This window comes from Miniopterus natalensis, chromosome 9 (genome assembly GCF_054644295.1).
Source record: "Miniopterus natalensis isolate mMinNat1 chromosome 9, mMinNat1.hap1, whole genome shotgun sequence".
Lineage (NCBI taxonomy): Eukaryota > Metazoa > Chordata > Mammalia > Chiroptera > Miniopteridae > Miniopterus > Miniopterus natalensis.
The window spans coordinates 58,886,539-58,910,702 of NC_142089.1; the positions used below are offsets into that span (position 1 = coordinate 58,886,539).

The 24,164-nt window shown below is 38.7% G+C and overlaps 1 protein-coding gene and 1 pseudogene across 2 annotated transcripts in view; both read left to right on the forward strand.

Moving 5' to 3' along the window:
* The first annotated feature begins 407 nt into the window (after nucleotides 1-407).
* Nucleotides 408-18,448, forward strand: LOC107525122 (CD2-associated protein-like; annotated as a pseudogene).
* MTF2 (metal response element binding transcription factor 2) overlaps nucleotides 18,239-24,164 on the forward strand; it is a 50,432-nt gene continuing 44,506 nt past the window's right edge. Inside the window, exon 1 of one of the 2 annotated variants that reach the window (XM_016197182.2) lies at nucleotides 18,239-18,502. In XM_016197182.2, the coding sequence (XP_016052668.1) occupies nucleotides 18,498-18,502 (5 nt within the window). In that variant the 5' untranslated portion in view covers nucleotides 18,239-18,497. The remainder of the gene's footprint in view (nucleotides 18,503-24,164) is intronic. The other variant, XM_016197183.2, reaches the window with a different exon arrangement.

Genomic DNA, 24,164 nt, shown 5'->3' on the forward strand with positions numbered 1-24,164 from the left:
CACCAAATACTCTGAATGGATAGAAGCCTCCAGCTGTAAACTGAAGGACTTTTGTGGTTTAAAAGCAATTGAGGGTTCCTATTCTTTAGGAAACCATTTCTCATGTTACAGCAATTGAGATTGTGAAAATGTATAGAACAGATTATGTTTCACTTTCTTTATTTGCACAGCTTGTTAAAAGTAGGTTAATACTGTGGGAATCCTTATTCCATTCACAACTCTGAATATGTACTTATGGTATTTATACACCTAGAGTTTAATTGATCACTCTGGTCACCATCTGTACGTGGATAGTTTTTACCCTAAGAGCTATTGGTTCTAATGTATTATTTTGACATTGTACGCTATAGTTGATTCAAACAGAAGTAAATACCAGGTGCTAGGCTTCTCCCCAGGGGGCCCCCAGCATGGTTGACTGTATTGTGGAGTTTAATTATGATGCTGTACTTAATGGTGAATTAACTATTTGAATTGGGGAGACTTTCATCAAGAGTGTAAAAAAACTACAGGAGGAAGGATGGCTAGAAGGAGAACTATATGGGAGAAGAAAAATGTTTCCTGATAATTTTGCTAAGGAAATTAAGAGAGAGACAGAATCCAAGCCTGACAATTTGCCCATCAAATAGGAAAGGCATGGAAATGTAGCCAGTCTTGTACAACCAATAAGCACCTATGGGTTCCCGGCTAGAGGAGTTCAGCCACAAATGCAAACTAAAAACATTAAGAAGGAGACCAAGAAGCAGCAGTGTAAAGTTCTCTCTGGGCACACTCCACAGAATGATAATAATCTAAAGCTGAAAGTGGGATATATTATTGATATTAATGAAGAGGTAGAGGAGGACTGGAGGAGTGGAACCCTGAACAACAAGTTGGGACTGTTTCCCTCAAATTTTGTAAAAGCATTAGCAGTAAGAGATCATGGTGAAACTCATGAAGCCCAGGAGGATTCAGAAACTGTACTGAGCCCACCTTATCTTTCCCTTCTCTGGGGAATGGGAATGAAACGGCACCTGGATCAGTTACATAGCCAAAGAAAACTTGAGGAATTGGATTTGGAGACATTTTTAAAGAAGGCTTCTTTAAAACTTAGGACAAGACTATCCAATGAAAGAGAAACTTAGGACAAGAATGTCCAGTGAAAGAGAAAAACAAAAACAAAACAAAACAAAACAGAAAAGCCCTTACACATACAGTGACTGGGATTTAGAACTCAGAGGTGGAGATAACAAAACAGACCCTGAGGGTAAACTTAAAGCTAAGGAATACTGTAGAATGTTATTCGCCTATGAGGTACTAATGAAGATGAACTTATTTCAAAAGAGGGAGAGATAATCCATGTGATAAGTAAGGAGACTAGAGAAGCTGGCTGGTGGGAAGGTGAAATTAATGGGAAAGAAGTATTTCCAGACAATTTTGCTCTTCTGATAAATGAACTGGAAAGGACTTTCCAAAATCAAAGAGACCACCACCTCCTGCTAAGGGTCCAGCCCCAAGGCTTGAGCTGATATCTGCAGAGAAAAAGTATTTTCCTATAAAGCCTGAAGAAAGAGGTGTGGCTAATTTCTCCACTTTTAGAAAAATAACTTTTCTTTTGTTGTCATTCTAAAGAAAAACATCTCTCCACGCTGAATCATTTGCACTGATATTTAACAAGTGTTCTGTATTTGCTTTGCAATGCTTGACGTTTTCTGGGAGGAAGCAGTTTGTCAAGATCCATAGGAAATTAAGATTTTACTCAAACTGATACCAATTTTCATTCATTACAATGTTAAACCATTTCTTTAGTAAGGATGTTGTACTTGTTCATAGTTATTTCAAAAATTGTTTAAGAAAACTAAGCATAAACAGTTATATTTTTATTATTTTATAGTGTCCCAATTGAAATAAATTTAATTTTTCAAAAAGAAAGAAAGAAAGAAAGAAAGAAGAAAGGAAGAAAGAAAGAAAGAAAGAAAGAAAGAAAGAAAGAAAGAAAGAAAGAAAGAAAGAAAGAAAGAAAGAAAGAAAGAAAGAAAGAACAAGAAAGACCACAACACTTGGGCACTCTCAAACAAAATTCAGCCCAATAATTTTGACATTATTGTGAAATCTAATATACTCCCACACTGAGTTCACTACATAGTCAAAGTGAAAGCTTGGGAAAGTAAGAATGAAATCTGGGTATAAATAATCACCATTCATTTGACAAAATATCTGAAATGAGATGAACTGAGACTAAAGAGTTCAATTTAAGAAAGTTATAGAGACTTAGAGTTTCCCAAATTTATCAGCCATGGCTGTTGACTGATATTTACGGCATGCCTTTCTATTTCTATTCTACTGTTTCTTTTCAATCATGGTACAGTATAACTGGTTTAAAGTTTTTTCAAGGACTAAAGATTCAAAAACAAACTAAACAGTTTTAAAGCAAAACTTCTTGGGATTATAGATACAACCTAAAAATACGAGCATAGGATATGGGAAATCTTTACAATTAATACCTTTTTAGAAATTTTAATAGCAGCCAAGGCATAATGAGTACCAAACAATCAAATTCCAGCCACAAAGGTTGTTTGAAACTCATTTTATAAAGTTAGATGTTGGGCACACAATGCAATATACAGATTATGTATCATAGTAATGTCCACGAAACCTATATGATCCTTATTCACCAATGTCACTTCAATAAATTTAATTTTTAAAAGTCTGATAAAAGCTTCTCCATAATCATAACACTTCACCAGCTTAAAATAAAAAAGCAAAGGGAAAGCACATGGATTATTCAAAAGGATTATTATTATTTTTTTAATTTTTAATTTTATTTTTTTATCACCGTTTATCCCCTCTATGCCCTCCAAGGGGATTATTTTTAGACATAATCGATATTATTTATTTATGTTTTATGTATATTTAAATATCATTATAATTGAAGTTTTATGTTGAGTAGTTTAATCAAAACTTGTCTAAAGCTGGAGAGAGAAAATATCCTGAAAAACTGCTATATTGATTAATTCCTAATCTTAGTTTTAACATATACTGACCTGACTCTAATATGATCTGAAACTATTAGGTCAATATTATTATAATTATCTAATTCTGAATGTTCGTATACATATGGTTGGCTCTAATAACCCTTGAATATATCTATAGTTCATCAAGGAATTTTGACCTGTTCTAACAACAACAAAATGAAACAGTGGCATGTTTAATTGTCAAGAAACCCAAAAAGAGAGGGAAGAAGAATTTACATTCTTTGAACACCACTATACGGCAGACATCATGTCAGGCATTTTACAAGGGCTTCTTACTTAATGTTTTCAACATGAGTAATATATTTCACAGATAAAGAAAATGAGACTTAAAGGGGGAAAGTGCCATGTAGATGCCAAACTTATGAGGATAAATTAAAGGAAGCTATTAAGCCAGTGAGGTGGGTGAAAACATGTCAGATGAGTTTCAGAACAAATGCAAGGTGACATTTATTTAAAGTGTTTTTAGAGGATAACGGTAAGTCATTATTCATTACTCCTTTACAAGAGTAATCCTCAAACTGTTACAGCCAAAAAACTAATAAAAGATTGGGCATAGCCAAAAATTAAATGGAAAAGTAAATTGAAAACACTGTCCCACCCTTGAACAAACTATGATATATCCACCAGTAAAACATTCTGCCAGATGAAATGGACTGACTTGTTTAAAGGAAAGTGACACTTGAAGTTTTTTAGACTGAAAATATAGATTCTTCCATCCTCAGATCACTTTTTGAGAAATTCTGGTCTAGACTCCAGAGTATGATGTCATGGACGAACATGCTCACTCATCTCATAACTAGTCATCCATGTGACAAACAGCAGACATTGTACAGATGCTAGAAATCAAAGATGACAGAGTACCTTTTAGACACTTCTAGTCTAGACATCCCTGGGATATAAACACAGACCTGTACCAGGCTCATCTTGTCCCTCTGGGCTTGGAAAAGCAGTTCCTTATGGTTGCATTGGTTTTTCTCCACCCTACCCCAACCCTTGTCCTGGATTATCCTCCCGTCCCTTAGAGGAAGGCTGGTTATGAAAGTTTTATTGTCCCCATTTCTCATTCCCGTTGGCTTGGGATTTATTGGAAAAAAATGTGTAATCTGTGTTGAACCCTAGGATCAAAGTCCCTGTGTCAACTTCCAAACCTGACAGAAATGAAACTGACAAAACCTATCACTGTTCCTAGCCCTTGTTTTTTATGTAGAATAAAATATTTTAATCAGGCCTTAATGCAGACAAGAGAGCACATGAATACAATAAATCTATAGTGCAATTTCTAAAATATTCATTTGATAAAGTATTAATATTTAATAAATATTAGGTCAATTAATGTTAACAAGCTCCTAATAGGAAATATATGGATTTTTAAAAAATGTTTTAGCCTGGCCAGGCATAGCTTAGTGGTTGAGCATCGACCGAGGATACAGGCGATCGGGGTTCAATTCCTGGTCAGGGCACATGCCCCGGTTGTGAGCTCGATCAATGACCCTCTCATCATTGATGTTTCTGTCTCTCTCCCTCTCCTTTCCTCTCTCTGAAATCAATAAAGATATTTTTTTTAAAAAAAAGTGTTATTGCCCAAGCTGGTTTGGCTCAGTGGTTAGAGCATCGGCCTGCCAACTGAAGGGTCCCAGGCTCAGTTCTTGCCAAGGGCACGTACCTGGGTTGCAGCCTTGGTCCCCAGTACCTGACAGGCATGTGCGGGAGGCAACAAATCAATGTGTCTCTCTCACGTTGATGTTTCTTCCCTCCTCCCCCTCTCTGAAAAGCAATGGAAAAAATATCCTTGGGTGAGGATTAAAATAGTAATAATAACAATAATAATAATAATAAATAAAAATTTAAAAAATAATAAAAATCGAAAACAAATAAAAATTTAAAAAATGTTTTATTGACTTTTAGAGAGAGAGGAAGGAAAAGGAAGAGGGAGAAACATCAATGTGAGAGCGCAACATCAATCGGCTCCTGCAGGCCGACTCCCTGGGATCTAGCCCGCAACTGGGTCATGGTCCCTGACCTGGAATCGAACTAGCAACCTCCTGGTGCACAGGAGGACGCCCAACTAACTGAGCCACACCAGCCAGGGCAGAAATGGAGAAACTTTTAAAGAGATTAGATCGGATTTCAGATTAAACTGATCAAATCTATTAGAGGTAACCTTTAAAAATGTTGCAAAAGCAGAAAAGTAGAAGAGAAGCATTTTAAGAGCTAAATTGATGCATGTGCAGGAAGAAGTGTTCTGGCCAAACCTCAGCTGAAGAAACTGCTGATTTCATGGTTGGCTGATTGTGTCTAAGAGAATTTTAGAATGAACTAAAAAGTGAAGTTTAAAGCCAATTGAATATCTTAAAGATCTTGGACACAGGTGTGAATCAGCTGGAGGAATGAAAGCTGAAGAATTAGCTTGTAAAGCTTAATAAATAACATTGGTCTGAACTGATTAAATTAAAGTTGCTCTGCAACTGTAGTCTGCCTTCTTTCACATTGTTTGTACCCTAAGATTTCCTTATAGCAGAGCCAAGTAATTTTACCGTCTAGTCAACCAATCGAACATGTTGTGCTGAAAAGTGATAACTGGAAAGGTTTAAGCCTTAGGCAAAATACAGGAAATTTCCCACATCTCCTTAGTGAAAAATGGACATGTATGAGCAACAACATTCATTTATTTACTCACTCAACAAGTATTTATTGATCATATATGTGATAGGACATTCTTCTAAGCACTTGGTATATCACAACGAACAAAAAGCCTTGACTCTCATAGAGTTTATATTCTAGTGTGGAAGACAAATATAAATGTTTTCAAGTGGTGATAAGTGCTATGAAGCAAAAAAGGGAGCAGAGTGACTGAGGTTCAGTTACGTAGAGCAGCCAGAGAAGGTGACAACAAATATGAGGTAGATGCGGTATAATATCTAATTTACAGTAGATGACACTGAGCCTTAGAGCAGCCAACTGTTTCAGTTACCTATTGCTATGTAACAAAACATCTCAAACTTACTGGACTGAAACAACTTATTTGCTCACAATTCCTCAATTTAGTCAGGACATAATAGGACCTGCATCAGCTCCACATGGCACCAGCTGGAGTGGCTTGACTGGAGCTGGAGGGTGCACTTCCAAGGGCCTTAAGTAAGATGGTCGGCAGGCTGGCACTGAGTGTCAACTGGAAATTCAGCTGGAACTGTCTGTCCAGATAACAAGTTTGGGTTTCTCACAGCATGGTGGTCTCACAGCACTTAGACTTCTTAAATGGCCACTGGTTCCCCTAGAGCACAAATGTGGGAGCTGCCAGGTCTTTTTAATACCTGGGCTCAGAAGTCCCAGAAGGTTGCTTTTGCCACATTCTCTTAGTTAAAGGTCATGGAGCCAGCTCAGATCCAAGCGGAGGGACTACACTGGGGCATGTATACAGCAGGCATGATTCATTGGGGATCACTAATGTAATTGACTACCACAGTCTGCCCTTTGGCCTCTAATGATTTACGTTCCTCCTACATGCAAAATTATACCTACATATCTCAATACCTCCAAAAATCTGATTATATTTTTACATTGGTTCAAAATTGTACCTAAATATCTGAGAATCCTACCAGTGGTACTTAGGCCAGAATTACTGCTTCTCCTTGATTTCTCCCACTTTCTCCTCCCGTTTCAATTCAGCAACCTATAGGGTTGACTTTACTGTGTAAACATCCCCCTAATCCCAACCCTAGCCCTAATTAGTCTCCTTCCTTCCTTCCTTTTCTTTTTTTTGACCCTCACTCGAGGATATTTTTTCCATTGCTTTTCAGAGAGAATGAAAGGGGGGGCGGAGAAGGAGAGAGAGAGAGAGAGAGAGAGAGAGAGAGAAACATCAATGTGAGTGAGACACAGTGATCGGCTGCCCCCAGCACATGCCCTGACTGGAGCCGGGGATCGAGCCTGCCACCGAGGTACGTGCCCTTGGTGGGAATTGAACCCAGAACCCTTCAGTCTGCAGGCTGACGCTCTAACCACCGAGCCAAACTGGCTAGGGCTCCTTCCTTCTTTTTCCACCTCAAGTCTAAGGTACCATAATGTCTACCTGGGCTACTGTAAAAACTGCCAACTGGTCCCTATCATTCTCTCTTGCCCTTCCTCTAATTCAGAGATGCTCAACTAGGCATGATGTTGCCCCTTGGGACATTTGGCAATGTCTGGAGACTTTAGCTGTCTCAACACGGAGGGTGTGTACTATCTCTAATGTGGAGATGTCAGGGAAGCTGATAAACATCCTACAATGTACAGGACAGTCTCCCACAACAAAGAATTACTCATTGCAAAAATGTCAATAGTGCTGAGGTTGAGAGACTCTGTCATCTTTTTTCTACCAAGTAACCAGAGAGTTCTTTTCCAAATGCATTCATGTCAATACCTTGCTTAAAATACGTCAAGGTTTTCCTACTGATTTTTAGGTTAAGAATGTGAACTTTTTAATGGCCCATAGGGTCCTCTCTAGTGTAACCCCTAACTCTCCACTCTGCTTTCTGTGCTCCAGCCACACAGGCCTTCCTTCCGTTGCATACACATCGCACCTCACGACAGGACCTTGCTTACCCTGGTCAGTAAGGCTCTTCCTCCTAACAACCCCACCTCGCCCTAACTCTGACCCTAACAGAGGAACAGTGTGGGTTGGTGGGGAGCAGGCAGCTGGGTGAGATCCACAGGCTCCATGCTGATGGTTCAGGAGTGTTGAGCAAAGCCACTAAATATAGCTCTCTGCTGTCATTCACTATGTACTTTTTTTCAAAGGCATCATGGAAGCCAGTGGGGGGGGGCTGCTGAATAGCTTTGCTGCCCTGAGAATCGGGGACTGCGCAGTACAGGCCCTCACGGCACCAGGGCTTCTGGGGCTCCCTAAGTGGGACTATAGCGATACCATCAAAAGCAGAAATTCCCCAGGTCTCAGTAAACACCACCTGGTCTTCCAACCATAAGCCTGGCTGCCTTAAGAGGAAGAATAACCCTTAATTTGACTGTTGAGGACTTTACCTCGGGGGAAGAGAGGAGCCTGTGGCTGTCTGCACCCCCCCCCCCCCCCCCCCCCCCCCCCCCGGCTGGATGAGCTCGGGTGGCGCCTGCTTTGTCATGCAGCTAGTGGGGATGTTCACATTCAGAGTCCTGTTTGGTGATGGGGCCCTGGCATCCTTAATGTGATCATAACAGCCTGCAGCAAGGGGAGATAAAGGTCTGTAGCCTACTCTTGGCTGTGCCTTGTGGCTCCTCCTTGGCAGACATATTCAGTCAAAAATAAAAGGGAGTGAATCCCTGTATTGTGAAAAAACAAGCAAACAAAACCACACAACTAGTTAACTCCCATTCATCTTTGATATCAGAGTTCTAATATCTCTCCCTTAGGGAAGAATTCCCTAACCCTCCAGACTAGGAATAAGTTCTCATAGCCTTATGAAGCTTTCATTCACAGCTCTGTATAATTATGTACTTATTTGTGTTACTTGATTTCATTAGCTTGAACACTCCTACACACTACATTGTAAGTGCTAAGAAGGCCAGTAATTCCTAGTGCAATGCTGACATATAATGGACATTCAATAATATTCTTATTAACAGATTTTAATTTTTAGAAATTTTAGTTTTACAGAAAAATTGAGCAGATAGTACAGAATTACCATATAATTGCTTGTCTCCCTCTTCTCAGTTTCCCCTAGTATGTTGCTTTAGTGTGGTACATTTGTTAGTGTGATACATTTGTGATAATTAATGCACTGATATTGAAAAATTATTATCAAATGAAACCTATAGTTTACATTGAGGTTCATTTTTGTATTGTACAGTTCTGTGGGTTTTGACAAATGCATTGTCATAATCCATTATTATAGTGTTACACAGAATAGTTTCGGCACCTTAAAATCCCATGTGTTTATCCTATTCACGCCTCCCTCTCTCTTTCCTAACCTCTGGCAACTACTGATCTTTTCCCATCTCTATAGTTTTGCCTTTTCCACAATATCATATTGTTGAACTCATAAAATATATAGCCTTTTCAGTCTAGCTTCTTTCACTTAGCAGTATGCATTTCACTTAGAGTATGACTGCTGGGTCACATGTTAAGATTATACCTAACTTTATAAGAAACTACTGACCTGTCTTCCAAAGTGTCTGCATCATTCTCCAGCAATGGTGAGAGTTCCTGTTGCACTACATCTTCATCAGCATTTGTTATTGTCAGTATTTTGGATTTTAGCCACCGTAATAGGTGCGTAGTGGTGTCTCACTGTTTTAATTTTAATTCCCTAATGACAGAATGTCTAGCATCTTTTCATATGCTTTATTTGCCATCTGTATAGCTTCTTTGGTGAGGTGTCGGTTCAGGTCTTTGCCCATTTTTAAACAGGTTTTTTGTTTTCTTATTGTTGAGTTTTAAGATTTCTTTGTGTGTTTTGGATCTAATTCCTTTGCTGGATATGTGTTTTGCAAATATTTTCTCCCAATCCTTGGCTTTCTTTTCATTCTCTTAGTGGTGTCTTTCACAGAGCAAAATTAATTTTCATAAAGTCCAACTTATCAATTTTTTAAGTCATAGAGCATGTTTTTTGGTGCTGCATCTAAAAATGAATTGCCAAACTCAAGTCATATAGATTTTCTCCTGTGTTATCTTCTGGAGGTTTTACATTCTACATTTTTGTTTACACTCAATATTATTTGTTAAAATTTCATGAAGGCTAATGGTAATAGAAATGGAAGGGATGAATTTGGGTGGGAAGAAAATTACTGGCTATAGATTTTGAAAGCATCAGCATAACTATAACAATTAAAGGCTGTTGGGAACTCATCCAAAAAACTAAGTTGTCAGTTAAGACATAGTTGAGGCAGAGAGCTGATCAGAAGGGCATGATTCAGGGTAAACCAAGGGCAAATAGGTCAGAAGAGAGACACAAGGATCTGGTTCACTGATCAGAATTTCAGAAAAGGCAGTCCAGTACCCTGGAGAGCTCCCCAAAGAGCCCATGTTTTGAGAGCCTGGAAGCTTTCAAATGCCCCTACCTAACAACATCTAAATTTTCTCATGGGTCACTGGATCAGAAACTTATATCACTATACTGAATGAGTTTTAAATAACTTTTAAAATATTACAAGAATAGAAAAATTAGGAAACAGAGGAACACAAAGAAGAAAAAAAACCGCATAATCATTAACTACATTCATTATTAACTGATGGCAATGGTGAAACAAGATCCATAAACAGACCCTATTTACTTATATTCCTATTTTCCTTTGTCAGCAGTCCTTCAATTACTCCAGTTTAATGTGCAGACTTTGTGAAACTAAATGTTAATACTTAAGATTATTAAACATATTCTGCTTCAGTTATAATTACTATTTATAACAAGCCCTTCTGGCTGACATGGGAGAGCCAGGAAAGAGCACTAGTAAAGCAAACTGGATTGGAGCACCAAGGCTTGGTTAGGTGTGTAGTCTTCCACTTAACAGCAGCCCTCTCCTTTCCTGAGCTCCAGATGCAATTCTAGCTGCCTACTAGACACATACATTTTAATATTTCATAGGCACCTTAAACTCAACTTGTTCAGAACTTATTAGTCTCTCACTCAAATTGTTGCACATCTTTTTTCTATGTTGGCTAATTTCAACACAAGCCACCTCTAATCTTTGTTAAAATAAAGCAGGGAAGAAAGAAAGGAAAGAGGGAAGAAGAAATAAAGAAACACAGGCATCGTCTCTCATCTCACTAAAGCTGTGAACCTCAAAGATTATCCTGAAGTCACTTCACTCTTCCACATCTCTCTTCCAAAGACTGCTAAGTTTTGTTGCTCTCTCCTTCTGTTTCTAGAGTCTCTCTTTCCTCTTTGTTCAGGCGTTCACCCACTTTTCACCTGGACAGTTGCAGTGGCCTCTTAACTTGGAGTTTTTCCTTTCTTGAATTTAATTTCCACACCACCGCAAGAGAGATATTTCTAAAGGATGGGTTTATTTGAAAGCCTCTGGAGGTTCTATTTCTATATAGGATCGTGGTTAAAGAGTAGTCTCCAGAGTCAAACAAAATTGAATTTAAATGTGCACTTATTGTTGTGTGACTCTGGACAATCTGCTATCTTCTCTTTATCTCAGTCACTCTGTAACACAGGAATAATTTCCTCTTCATAAGGTTGTTGGGAAGATTAAAGAAAATAACATACATAAAGTACTTTTCACACAGCTTGGCAGAGGACAAACAATGAATGTTATTACTGTGATGATGATGATGATGATGATGATGATGATGGAAGTTCAAACCTCACCTCATGTTAGTGGATTCAAAGTATTTTGGCAGTCCAGAATAGCAGCCCCTTTGGGGAAACACCTTTCCTCCAACTCCAATTATGTGCTGCTTGTGGTGGCAGCTAATAAAAGACTCCATTTTTTGGCTACAGGGTTGAGCATTTGTCCAATTTTTAAAAAATCCTCACCTGAGGATTTTTAGAGAGAGAGGAAGGGGAGGGAGGGAGAAAGAGAGAAGGAGAGAGGAAGAGACCCTTTGATGTGAGAGAGGAAGATCGAGTGGTTGCCTCCCCTATACCCCCCAACTGGGGATCAAACCCGAAACCTAGGTATGTGCCCTGACCGGGAATCAAACCCACAACCTTTTGGTGTACAGGACGACGCTCCAACCAACCCAGCCACCCAGCCAGGGCACAATGATCCAATTTTTTGTTGAACATATCATCTCATCTTCTTGCTTATAACATCTTGCCCAGGTTGGGCATGTGACTCAAGCATAGCCCATCAGACTATTTTCCTGGGATTTATTTATTTAGGCTAGAACTCTAAGGTTGGGGAGTGGGGATGAGGGAAGGAGGTAGAGGAGAAAAAGTCCCTTTTCTTTACTACTGATTGCAATAGTAAAATGTAATTTTGCTGAAAGTCATGTTTCCCACTAAACAAATAAGGCCATATGCAGGGGAGAATAGAAACACGGTTCAGACAGGGCAGCAATGAGAGAGAGAGAGATGGATGGAGGATCCTGATATTTTCCTAGTCCCTATTTCCAGGCAACACCAAGGTAAGGGTTTCTGCCCTTCCAAGGCTTGTTTAGGTTGCAATCATGACCTCTGTAATAAAAAAAGTCTTGACCAATACCACTTGTCATAGGAGGTTTCTCACTGTAAGATGCAATCATTTTTCTGTGCTTTTTAAAATCCTTCACCCTGGGCTCTTTTTTTCTTATTCCTAAGATACATCATCCCCCCCACTCAAAAAAAGATACATCACACCCTTTCACACTTCTGTACATTTGTATTGTATCTTAGTTACTTGTTAATGTCACTGTCTGCAGACTCTAAGCCCACCAGCCCACTTTGTGGAGGTGGCTTATTAATGCTTGTATCCTGTGCTGACAGTGTGTATGGCACAGTTCTTCACATATAGAAGAACATATATAACATTGTTAAATAAATATCCATTTTAAAATTTATTTATGTAAGGGCTACTTTGTGGCCCAGGTATGTTTCCAGGAATAGAGATATAAAGAAGAGTAATGGCCTCCTACCTTCAAGGGGCTTACAGTTAAATCGAGGGCGTAAGACATGTAATAACTGCTATGAGAAAAAGAAAGCACTTTTACACATATGATTTATCTGTATGATAAAACTTTAATGTTGATATACTTATCCTTCCCATTGAGCCCACAATGCTCAGGCTGTGAGATTTTAGGAAACTTGCCCCCAATCACTCAGTTAATAGAGACAGAGGCTGGCCAGCAACTGAGATCCTCTGTTTCCCGGGTTCCTGCTTCTGTGACTCTGCCTCTCTTAGTCTACATCTTTGAATGCTTGGTGGATAGATTAGCTGTGTGAAGCACATAACAGAGTTTGTCTTTCTTAGAGTTGGCTAATTCATTTTCTCTCTGTCTCTCTGTCTCTGTCTCTGTCTCTGTCTCTGTCTCTGTCTCTCCCCTATACCCACTGCATTTTGGTGATTCAATCTTCCAAAGCTTATGCCATAATAGGGTATGTGGAGATGAAAACTGAAAGCTAGCCCTTATGATTTTTAGTTGAGTGATCAGTTTTGAATGCACACACACTTTTCATTCACTCACCTTAAATTTTTGACTGCTAAGACAGCACAAATATTACTTGATGGTAGCATGCACAAATTTTTCTGGGGTTGCCCTAGGGAGATGATCTGACAAGACTGAGGAAGGTGCATTGCTGCAGAATCCAAGTTCTGGGGAAGCTGTGCACATCGCAGGAGGCTGCTGCGAATGTGCTTTCGAACCAAGAAGTAAAACCACTTTATAATACATGGTCTCTGCACTGACAAAGCTTAACATTCTGCCAGCTGGTGGGGAAAAAAAAAAAATTTAAGGGCACATATCCATTTTCACAAAGCAAGTAATGAAGGGTAGATTTGGAAATAATAGGCAATAAATTGATAATGGACACACTATATTTTAAGGTGTGTTATACAAAGAGTCCAAATTTAGTATATATATTTTTTGCAACAAATAACCAGGTTTAAAAGCAGTGTTCATGTTATATATGTATGCTTAAGCTTTGGATAAAAAGGAATTTTAACAAATCCTTTTGATTTGATTATTATGGACATTCTTTTTTTAATGTTTTAGATCTGTTTTAAAAAAACATTCTTTTTTTAATGTTTCAGGTCTATTTCCCTCTTCAGACCAATGAAAGCAAACTCTATAAGGGCACAGAATGTCTTTCTTTGATCTCTCTGACTTCTGACTATTTGCATTTCTATCTCTGCACGGTGAAATTTAAGTTCTTCTAGCCCTGCCTTAGCCGGTTTCACTCAGTGGTTAGAGTGTCGGCCTGTGGACTGAAGGGTCCCAGGTTCGATTCCAGCCAAGGGCATGAACGTCTGGCCCCTGGGACAAGTGCCAAGTGGGGGAGGCAACCAATCGATGTGTCTCTCTCACATGGATACTTTTCACTCTCTCCCTTCTGCTATCTCTGAAAAGCAATGGAAAATATCCTTGGATGAGAAAAAAAAAAAAAAAAAAAAAAAGATCTTCTAGCCTTTTTGCACAAGAGAGTAGTAACTAATCATTGAGAACTTGTAGGTTTATAAATAATATTTTGTGGTATTCCCTGTGACTTTTCAATGATAAAATTTGAGAATTACCTAATGTTTTTAATCCTCACTGGAGGATATGTTCACTTATTTTAGAGAGAGGGAAGGAAGAGACAGAGAGAGAAATATCGATTGGAGAGAGAAACATCAATCATACAGGTTGTCTCCTGTACTAATCCCTACTGGGGACTGACCCAGCAACCTAGGTATGTGCCCTGACCGGGGATAGAACCCAACATCTTTTGGTGCACAGGACAAATGATTCAACCAACCAAGCCACCCTGCCTGGGCAAGAATCACCTAATGTTTTGAATGTTCTGCTCAAACCTTCATATCTGTCATTTTTGCTTCTGATTATGGAAGAGAGTTCAATGGAATTTCTGATTTCTGTTATATATTAACATATCTAGATTATATCAGTTGGAGTAGACTAAAATATGCTGGGTGGCAGACAACTCCAAATTGCAGTGGTTTAACACAACAAAAGTTTATTTCTCTGATTGAATATTCACATGCCAAAAGATGAATATAGACCCATATCTCACAGTGCACCTCAAAATGAATTCAAAGTGGATTATACACTCAAATGTAAGAGCTAAACCTATAAAACTTTTAGAAGAAAACATAATAGAAAATCTCTGTGATCTTGAGTCAAGCCAAGAGTTCTTAGATATAAGATCAAAAGCATATGGTATAAAAAAACAAATTGGATTTAATCAAAGATAAAAAACTTTTGTGCTTCAAAAGACACCATTAAGAAAATGAAAAGACTGGGAGAAAAATATTTGCAAATTGTGTATCTGATAAAGGACTTTTATCCAAGATATATAAAGATCTCTTATAGCCCAGTGGTGTGGCTCAGTGGTCATTCAACCCATGAACCAAGAGGTCATAGGTTTGATTTCTAGTCAGGGCACATGCCCAGGTTTCAGGCTCCATCCCCAGTGCAGGGTGTGCAGGAGGCAGCCGATCGATGATATTCTTCCTCATTGATGTTTCTGTCTCTCTATCCATCCCTCTCCCTTCCTCTCTCTCTAAAAAATTAATAATAACATATTTTTAAAAAAATCTCTTATAACTTGATAATATGCCAAACAGCCCAGTTAAAAAAATGGGTAAAAGATTTTAATATATGTTTTACCAAAGAAGATCTAATAAGCACATGAAAAAAATGCTCAACATCATTAGCCATTAGGGAAATATATATTGAAACCACAATGAAAAACCATTTCCCTCCCATGGGAATAAGTAAAATAAAAAAGATAGACAATAACAAGTATTGGTGAGGATGTAGAGAAATAAGAACCCTTACATATTGCTCACATTTTGGAAAAAAGTTCAGCGGTATCCTAAAAAGTTAATCATAAACTTACTACACAATGCAGCAATCCACTTCTAGGAATCTACCCAAGAAAATAAAAACAAAAATGTACACAAAGACTTGTACACAAATGTTCGTAGCAGCATTATTTAAAATAGCCCCCAAATTGGAAACAATCCAAATATGCATCAATTGGTGAACTGATAAACAAAGTATGGTATATTCATACAATGGAGTACTATTCAGCAATAAAAAGGAAAGACCTGACACATAGTACAACATGGATGAATCTCAAAAACACTGTTGGGTGAAAGCAGCCAACCATAAGACTATATATTGTATGAGTCCATTTATATGAAATGGCCAGAAAAGGCAAATCTATAGAAACAGAGAGCAGATTGCCTGGGGTTGGGAGTGGGAACAGAATTGACTAAAAATGGGCATAATGACTATTTTGGGGGTGGTGGAAATGTTCTAAAATTGGATTGTGGTGATAGTTGCACAACTCTAGTCTCTGATTATTGTCATTTAGGGACCCAAAGTGACAGATGTTCTATAGTAACACATGCTTCCTACAGCAGAGGTGAGGGGACTGTGCCTTTGCCACTTAAAGATTTTCCTAGGAAGTGATATCACTTTCCCTCCCATGTTATTGGTAAAAGCAAGTTTCATGGCTATGCTTAAGAGTGCAAGAGAGTGCAGTTTTACCATGTGTCTGGAAGAGAAGAAAAGCAGAATTTTTGTCAACCCTAATGACTCTCAGAAATAAATAGCAACAATAATAAAGGGCAGAGTTTACTCTGACTGTTCCTTTGCTTTGTACTTCTGAGGGACTTGACATTTGTTCCTTCTTCAAGTCTTAATGCTTTGCACGCTGCTTAGTTAGAAATTTCTGACACTATAGTAACAGGTATTCTTTGTATATTACTGAGACTCCCTCAGTGCCCTTGATCCCCGGAGCACCTGGTTTCTTTAAATGAAATGATCGCACTTTTGCAGTCATACATTTACACATAAAAAGCAGCTTTTAAAAAAATAGCAATTGCCCTGTCCAGTGTTGCTCAGTGGTTAGAGCATCTGCCTGCACACTGAAGGATCGCCGGTTGGATTCCCAGTCAAGGGCATGTACCTGGGTTGCAGGTTCTATCTCTCGCCCCTGTCTGGACGTGTGTGGGAGACAACCAATTGGTGTCTCTCTCACATCGATGTTTCTCTCTCTCTCTCCTCCTCCCTCCCTCTCCCCTTCCCTCTCTCCCTCCCTTCCACTCTCTCTAAAAATCAATGGGAAAAATATCCTCAGGTGAGGATTAACAAAATAATTAATTAATTAATTAATTAAAAAATAGAGATCCCTAACCTCGCTAATGTCTAAGGGATTAGAATACTTTTGTGTGGCTAATGGGGACAAAATTATACCAGAAATGGAAATTATAGGAAGGCAGGTTGTACACCTATAGAAGGGAGAATTTTCTAATTATTAAGCAATTCTGAAATTAAAACGACCGCCTCTAAGGTACTGAATCACTGAAGATGTTGAAGTTGATGCTTGATGACCACTTGAGAGAAGCATGGAGAACTTAGACCAAATGTTCTCCAAAACTGATATTCTATCATTAGGATTAGTTGCACAGCAAATATACCTGTGTGTAACATCTTTATCTATTTTTGGACTGCGTCAAAACTCTCCTCAACCAAAAATGTGAAGGGTTTGAAGGCGAATTTATGAAAAACTCTGTCAAAATATAATTCAGAGAAAGTGAAACTTGCAAAGGAGCAAAGAGGTTGACGCTGTAGTAAGAAGACAGACTTAAAATCTAATTAGGATTATTAGTTGGGAGAAGCAAAGAGTGGAAGGGTACGACTAAAATATTTAATGGTGTGGATAAAATGAATGTTTATTTGCTAAATCCTGAGATCCGAGGCTGAGGGAATCCCTTTTGAAATATGAGCAAAGTGACTTCAGGCCACAAGAGGTATTTCTGCAGGGAGAGAGAGAGAGAAAAAGCATGGTATTAATTATCCTCGTGATGTAATATGAGACGAAAGCATAAAATAATTTATAAAATATTTTGACAAATTTATAAACAAAGGTATCACAGGTGGCTGCTAAGAGGAGCTGGGCTGCATCTAAGTCAGAGAGACAAGCGTCCACTCTGTCACTTTTGGGACCTCTGTCCGCAGCGGTATATCGGCAGGTCTGCCCTAGTATGAAAAAGTTTGTATTCTTAAAATAAACCACTTTGCACGGGATTCATTATTCTCAGATTTCATCACAATTAAGGAAGACTGCAAAGCAGATAAAACAGAAAAACCTTTCATGGTAAAGGGAAAAAAAACATCCGAAAATCTTCTACATAAACAGCTCCCGATTAGAAGGCATTTGGGGCTGGGCAATAATCGCAGAACAAAATTTAATTGTGACATCCCGGGTCTTCTGCCCGCTGAAGGCAATTCGGACAGCAGGCCTCGGGGTGAAGACAGAAGAAATGTACTTTATCTAAGGTTTTCTCCACGGAAAGGAAATCAGCACGGCAAGATGTGGCGAGCACCGTCCCATTTCTCAGGAGAACAAGCAGCAGGCGCGACAGAGGTCGCCGCCGCAGGACAAACCGCACAGCCGCCGCCGCCGCCGGCCGGCAGCGCAGCGCTCACTATTGTGTTAGCCCCGGCGGCGGAAGGACTCGATCCCACCGCAACATTAAAGAGTCCTTCTTTGTTCAGCGCCGGCCGCAGACGCAGGGCGCGGTGTTCTTCCGCGCTCGCGGCGCAGTCCCCGCCTCCTCGCGGCTCTGGAGAGCTGCCATTCGGCCCCGGAGACGCTCCGCGCTCCCAGAATGCACCGGCAGTCCGCGGGAAACCAAAATGGCGAAGGGCTGTAGCGAAGTGGGCTGTGTTTAAGGCCGGTGGAAGAGCGCTCACTCTGACCCCCCCGTCCCTCGTCCTCACAACCTCGGTTTGTGCGTGTGCTTGTGCGGGGTGCCCGGTGGGGCGGGTGCCCAGTAAAGTGCTCGGACTCGCAGGGGAAGCGCCCACGGGGACGTGATTGGTTGTTTTTTCCTGTATGAAGCTGTTGGCACCACAGAAGTGACCGAATGAGGTGAGAGACCTTGGCCTGGGAACCGGGCTCTTCCGCAGGAGATTGGTGGCGGGGGGAGTGGGGAGAGAAGAAAGGAAGCAAGTATAAAAGGGAAAGATGGAGGATCGAGGTGGGGGTGGCGGCTGCAGTATGTGTGGGTGCCTTGCATTCATGTGTATGATGAAAAGAATGGATGGAAAGGGAGTAGTCAGTTGGGTGTTGGAGAAAATAAGAGACTAAGCCAGGGAGCTGGGCGTTAGGGAAGTCGGTTGGGGGAACTAGATGAAACGTTGAGACGGGGAAACAGTATTTGGAGGGGCAGGAAGGAACCTGGGGGCGGGAGACGGTTGGAGGGGCAGGATGAACCTGGTGATGAAGGGGTGGGGAGCTGAGGGGAGGAGTCGTTAGGACATACGGACTGAGGGACATGTGGGGTGCAAAGTGAAGGGGCTGCCTTGGGACCTTAGGGGGCGCAAAGAGAAGTAGCAGATTAGGACGGGGGGGTTGGTGGAATCTGAGTATGGGGGTATAGTAGAATGGCAGGATGGATACGAGAAGAGGGGGGCACTAAGTGGAGCCTGGGAGCAAACCCTGAAAGCTTTACAGGGAAGAAGTGGAAGTGTGAGACGGGGAAGAAGCACCTTACATTTGGACGACGTCAAAAATCCGAGACAGTGCTATTTAATTAAATCTAACTCATAACTCAGGTGTAGATTTGTATTATTGATTCATTTTTACAGCTGAGGTAATTACGGTTTAAGGGATTTTAACTAATTTGCCAAGGTTTCTTAACATATTTTGGTAGTGCCACAACTCTTAACTCTGTGTGTTTTACAATCTGGCGTCCTTGGTTGCTAGAATATTTCTTTGGAAGCAACTAGAGGGAACAGATGGATTTATCGGGGTGATTTGACGAACAGTGAGGGCTCGTGAACAATGGGTAAAAGGATATGGAATGTTATTCTGTTCTTTAAAGCACTTTAATTAAAGATAGAACCCATTTACTAATTCATTTCAGATATGAAAACCTAGGTAGGCGTGTGTATAACTTAAAGCATGTGAGGTCAGTACAGAACTAGAAATATGTAAATAGTGCCTGATTTAACTTGACTCCAGATGCTCCGGTAGTAGTAACTTTCTCCTTCAGATTGATTCCATGTGACCCTCCTGTATACCTTGCCTACAGGCTGGTTTCAATTTCCATGTTTTCATTCTCTCTTGAGAATTCCTTTTTTAGCAGTGGATTGCAAAGACAGTGAACTTAAAAGTATTTAATGTGGATAAAGTAAATACTTAAATTCTTAAATGACGTTTTTAAAGGTTTGAAATGCTTTGAATGGAGTCATTTTGACTTAAAGTTTTAGGTGCCCAGTAGTTTTGGCAAGGAAAGAGTTTTGATTTTAAATTTCTTAACATAGAGCATTCTGTTGTTGATATTTGGAATGTTAGTCACACTCCAAGCATTTGCATTGATAGCTTGAGAAGGGGATGCAAGGAGAAATTTTTTTTTTTAGGTTCCTAAATTTTAAAAAAATGTATAATTCACATTTTAAATTTGCACACCTTCAGTTTTTTTTAAGGTACTAAAAATATTCTAAAATATTTGAATTAAGAGTGCACCTGTTTCCTCATGCTGGGTATCATGTTAATGGCATTAACGGAAATCTATACCTATTAGGATGAAAGCTCACACAGTTTTTGAACTAGAAGTGTAGAAATGATCTGGTTAAACTTTTTTCCTACATGAAACAAAATATATTTAGTAATACTTTTTAAGTATGCCTGTTGCCTCAGAGCTCAGTTTGGAAAGGGATTTTATTCTGAGTATTTTGCTATGGGTGCTTTGATGTCATGGATTATAAATATACCTTTTTATTAGACTCTTGACTGAAAGGATGATTTGTTCCATTTATATTTCATCATAATCTTTACATCTGACTTTAGAAAACTGGCAGTATAGTGATAATCTATTTTAACACATGGGGAAATTGCCTCTGAGGAGTTGCCATTGCCAACATCTGTTCTGAAAATAAAATTTAGTCAGTCTAAACTTCCACAAATGATATTTCTTGGTTGATCCTTTTATGCTTTGTTTCCCCTGTTTTTCAGGATTTACTTATTGATACAATATAACAACCCCAAATTGGAATGTGGAAGTTTCCCTGTGGGTGTTTTTATGTGGTAGGGTAGTACTGTCCAATAGAACTTTCTGTACCAATTGATCTTTATTTGCTTTATCCAGTATGGTAGCCAATAGCCACATGTGGATGTTAAACACTAGAAACTGAATATATAATTTAGCTTAATTATTAGGTGAGACTGAGAACTTTTTACTTATTTATTTTAATCCTCACCCAAGGATATGTTTAGAGAGAGGAAGGGGGAGAGAGAGAAACATTGATGTGAGAGAGAAACATCGGTTGGTTGCCTTACATATGCGCCCCAACCAGGGACTGAACCCGTAACCTAGGCATGTGCCCCAACAGGGAATCAAACCCACAGCCCTTTGGTGCATGGGATGATACTCCAACCAACTGAGCCACTCAACCACGGCTGAGAACTGAATTTATAATTTAATGATTTAAAACTAAAATTTGAATGGCCATATGTAGCTAATGGCTGCTGCCTTGGACAGCACAATATTAGGAGTTACTGCACCTATTTGTTAGGAATTGTCATATCCATTAACCATGGAAATCCAGGAACCCAAGGGTAAGGAACTATCTTTTAACTAAGGAGAATGAAATTTTCTTTATACATTTTTAAGATAAAGTATTTTTCAGTTTTGCCACACATCATGTCTTCTGTCATTATCTCTGTTTTCATAGAACATTGCAAAAGATTAACGAAGGTAATAACTTCTCTGGTCTTTTTAAGAGATACAAGATTGTGTTTCTTTTGTTGAAAAACAGCAAAAATGGATGTTAGGAAAGTTTATTTTTAAAAAATTTACTTTGTTGGCCAGGCGGACATGGCTCAGCGGTTGAGCATTAATGTAGGATCCAGGAGATCACAGCTTGATTCCCAGTCAGGGCACATACCCCTGGTTGCGGCTAGATCCCCAGTTGGGGGTGTGCAGGAGGCAGCTGATCAGTCAGGACTCTCATCATTGATGTTTCTGTCTCCCTCTCTCCCTCTCCCTTCCTGTCTCCAAAATCAATAAAGATATATTTAACTGATGTGTTAATTTGACACATCAGTTAAAAACAACTTTTTATTAAGGAAAATTTCAAACATATACAAAGAACACAAATAGTATAATGAACTTTTTTTGTACCCATGCTTATTTCATCTATACCTCTATCCAGTCCCCCATTTTACTCCATGGTTTCTATTATTTTTTTAAAGTTGGTGTGTTTTTTTTTGGAGGTAAAATTTATGTATATTGAAATGCACAAATCCTAACTGTACACTTATAAAATAACAGCTTTAGTGGGATGTAATACACATACCATATTTATATGTACATAATTCACATGTATGTTACCTTTTAAGTTACAATTGAGTGATTTTCTTTTTTAGTATATTCACAGAATTGTGCAACCATTACCATTATCTAGCTTAAAAACATTTCCAATACCCTAAAGTGAAAATCTGTATCCACTAACACTCTTTATTTGTCCCTCCCTCTACTTCTGGCAACGACTAATCAGTTTTTTGTGTTTTTATTTTGCCTATCCTGAACATTTAGTATAAATGGGATCATACAATTTTTGGCTTTTTGTGTCTGTCTTTTTTCACTTAACATAGTGTTTTTAAAGTACATCCATGTTGTAGCATGTATCTGTACTTCATTCCTGTTTATTCCCAAAATATATTTCATACCACATTTTGTGTATTCATTAGTTGATCCACATCTAGGTTGTTTCTACTTTTTTATCTATAAAAAATAATACTGTGAACATTTGTGTACAGGGTTTGTATAAACACGTGTTCCTATTTCTCTTGGGTATATATTTAAGCGGAATTGCTGGGTCAGATAATACATCTGTGTTTAACATTTTGAGGAATTGACAAACAGTTTTTCAAAGAGCCTGTATGTACCCTTTTACAGTCTCACCAGCAACTATGAAGATTCCAGTTTCTCCACATCCTTGCCAGTACTTTTGTGTCTCTTTTTAATTATACCATCATAGTGGGTGTGCTGTGATATCTCATTTTGCTTTTGATTTGCATTACCCTGATGGCTAATTATGTTGAACATCTTTTCCATGTAGTCATTGGCCTTTGTGTACCTTTGGAGAACTACCTATTCATGTCCTTTGCCCATTTAAAAAATTGGATTATTTATCTTTTGTTGAGTTGTAAACATTCTTTATATATTTTGGATTCTTTATATATTTTGGATACAAGTCCCTTATCAGATGTATGATTTGCAATTACTTTCTCCTATTCCTTGGGTTGTGTTTTCACTTGGTGGTGTCCTTCGAAGCACAAAAGTTTTTGATTTTGTTGTTCACTTTATGTCTATTTTTTTTTTTTGCTTGTGTTTTTGATGTCTAAGAAAATGTTGCATAACCCCAGTATAGTTTTGACAAATGGATATACTGGTAAATCATACCCTTATAGAATATTTATCTTTTCCCAGAAAGCTCGCATGTAGTCTTTCTCAGCCATTTCTCTCCCTAACTGCTGTTCCCGTTTTTTGTACTTTAGATTAATTTTTGTCTAGAACTTCACATAAATGGAATCATACAGTATGCATATCAGTTAAAATTAAAAAAAAAAAAAGTTTCATAAAGCCAGAACTGCAGTCTTAGCTTGAAAATCCCATTCTGCAAGGGATATTGTTGTAGTAGTAGCTTAAGAATCTTACACCATGTCTTAACAGTCCTGACCAATAATACTTTGTGTAATATATACAGTTGTGTGTGTTTTTAAGTGGCTTGTGAAGATAGTTTTTATATTTTGAGTGGATAAACTGAGTAAGGATTTAATGAGAGAGTGTATATATATTTTTTCACACTTCTAAGTGTTGCCTAGGGGAATAGGGCAATGTGTGGGATCTTTGTGAGGATGGACATATTGTTATCTTGACTGTTGATATTATTATTTTGGTTGTGATAATTTTAGTTTTTGAAGATGCTACCATTTGGGGAAACTGGGTGTGTTATACAGAATCTATTATTTCTTAAAACTGCACGTGAATCTACAATTATCTGAAAATGAAATGTTCAATTAAAAAATAAAAATTAGGGGAACAAAGTATACCAGAGCAGGCATAACAAGAGCAGGTCGAATTTGTTTGGTTTTAGTCAGCCGTGTACTAAAAACAAACTGAAGATGAGCTTTTGTTTTTCTCTGCTTACTAGTGAAGTTTATATTGCAAAAAAAGCTCTCACAACTTTTTTAGTTATAGTCAGGAGGTGGAGTGGGAAGACATAGTTGTCTAGGGGAAAGTACTCAGTATACAGGGTGGTCCCAAAAAAACTTATACCTACTTTGAATGATTATAGTCAGTGTTTATTAACATACAGTTCATTTACAAAATTTAAAAGAGTCTACAGAAATGAATAATATTTTTTGTCAGTGCCTGTTTTCAGACTGATGACCATTCTGGTATAGGCACAGCTGATAACAAGAACATCAGTGGAACTGCAAACATCAAGACTCATTTTGTTCTATATTTGTGCACTCTCAGTTCATCGTCTGTTGGTTGGTTTTGTCTGTAAACTTTATCTTT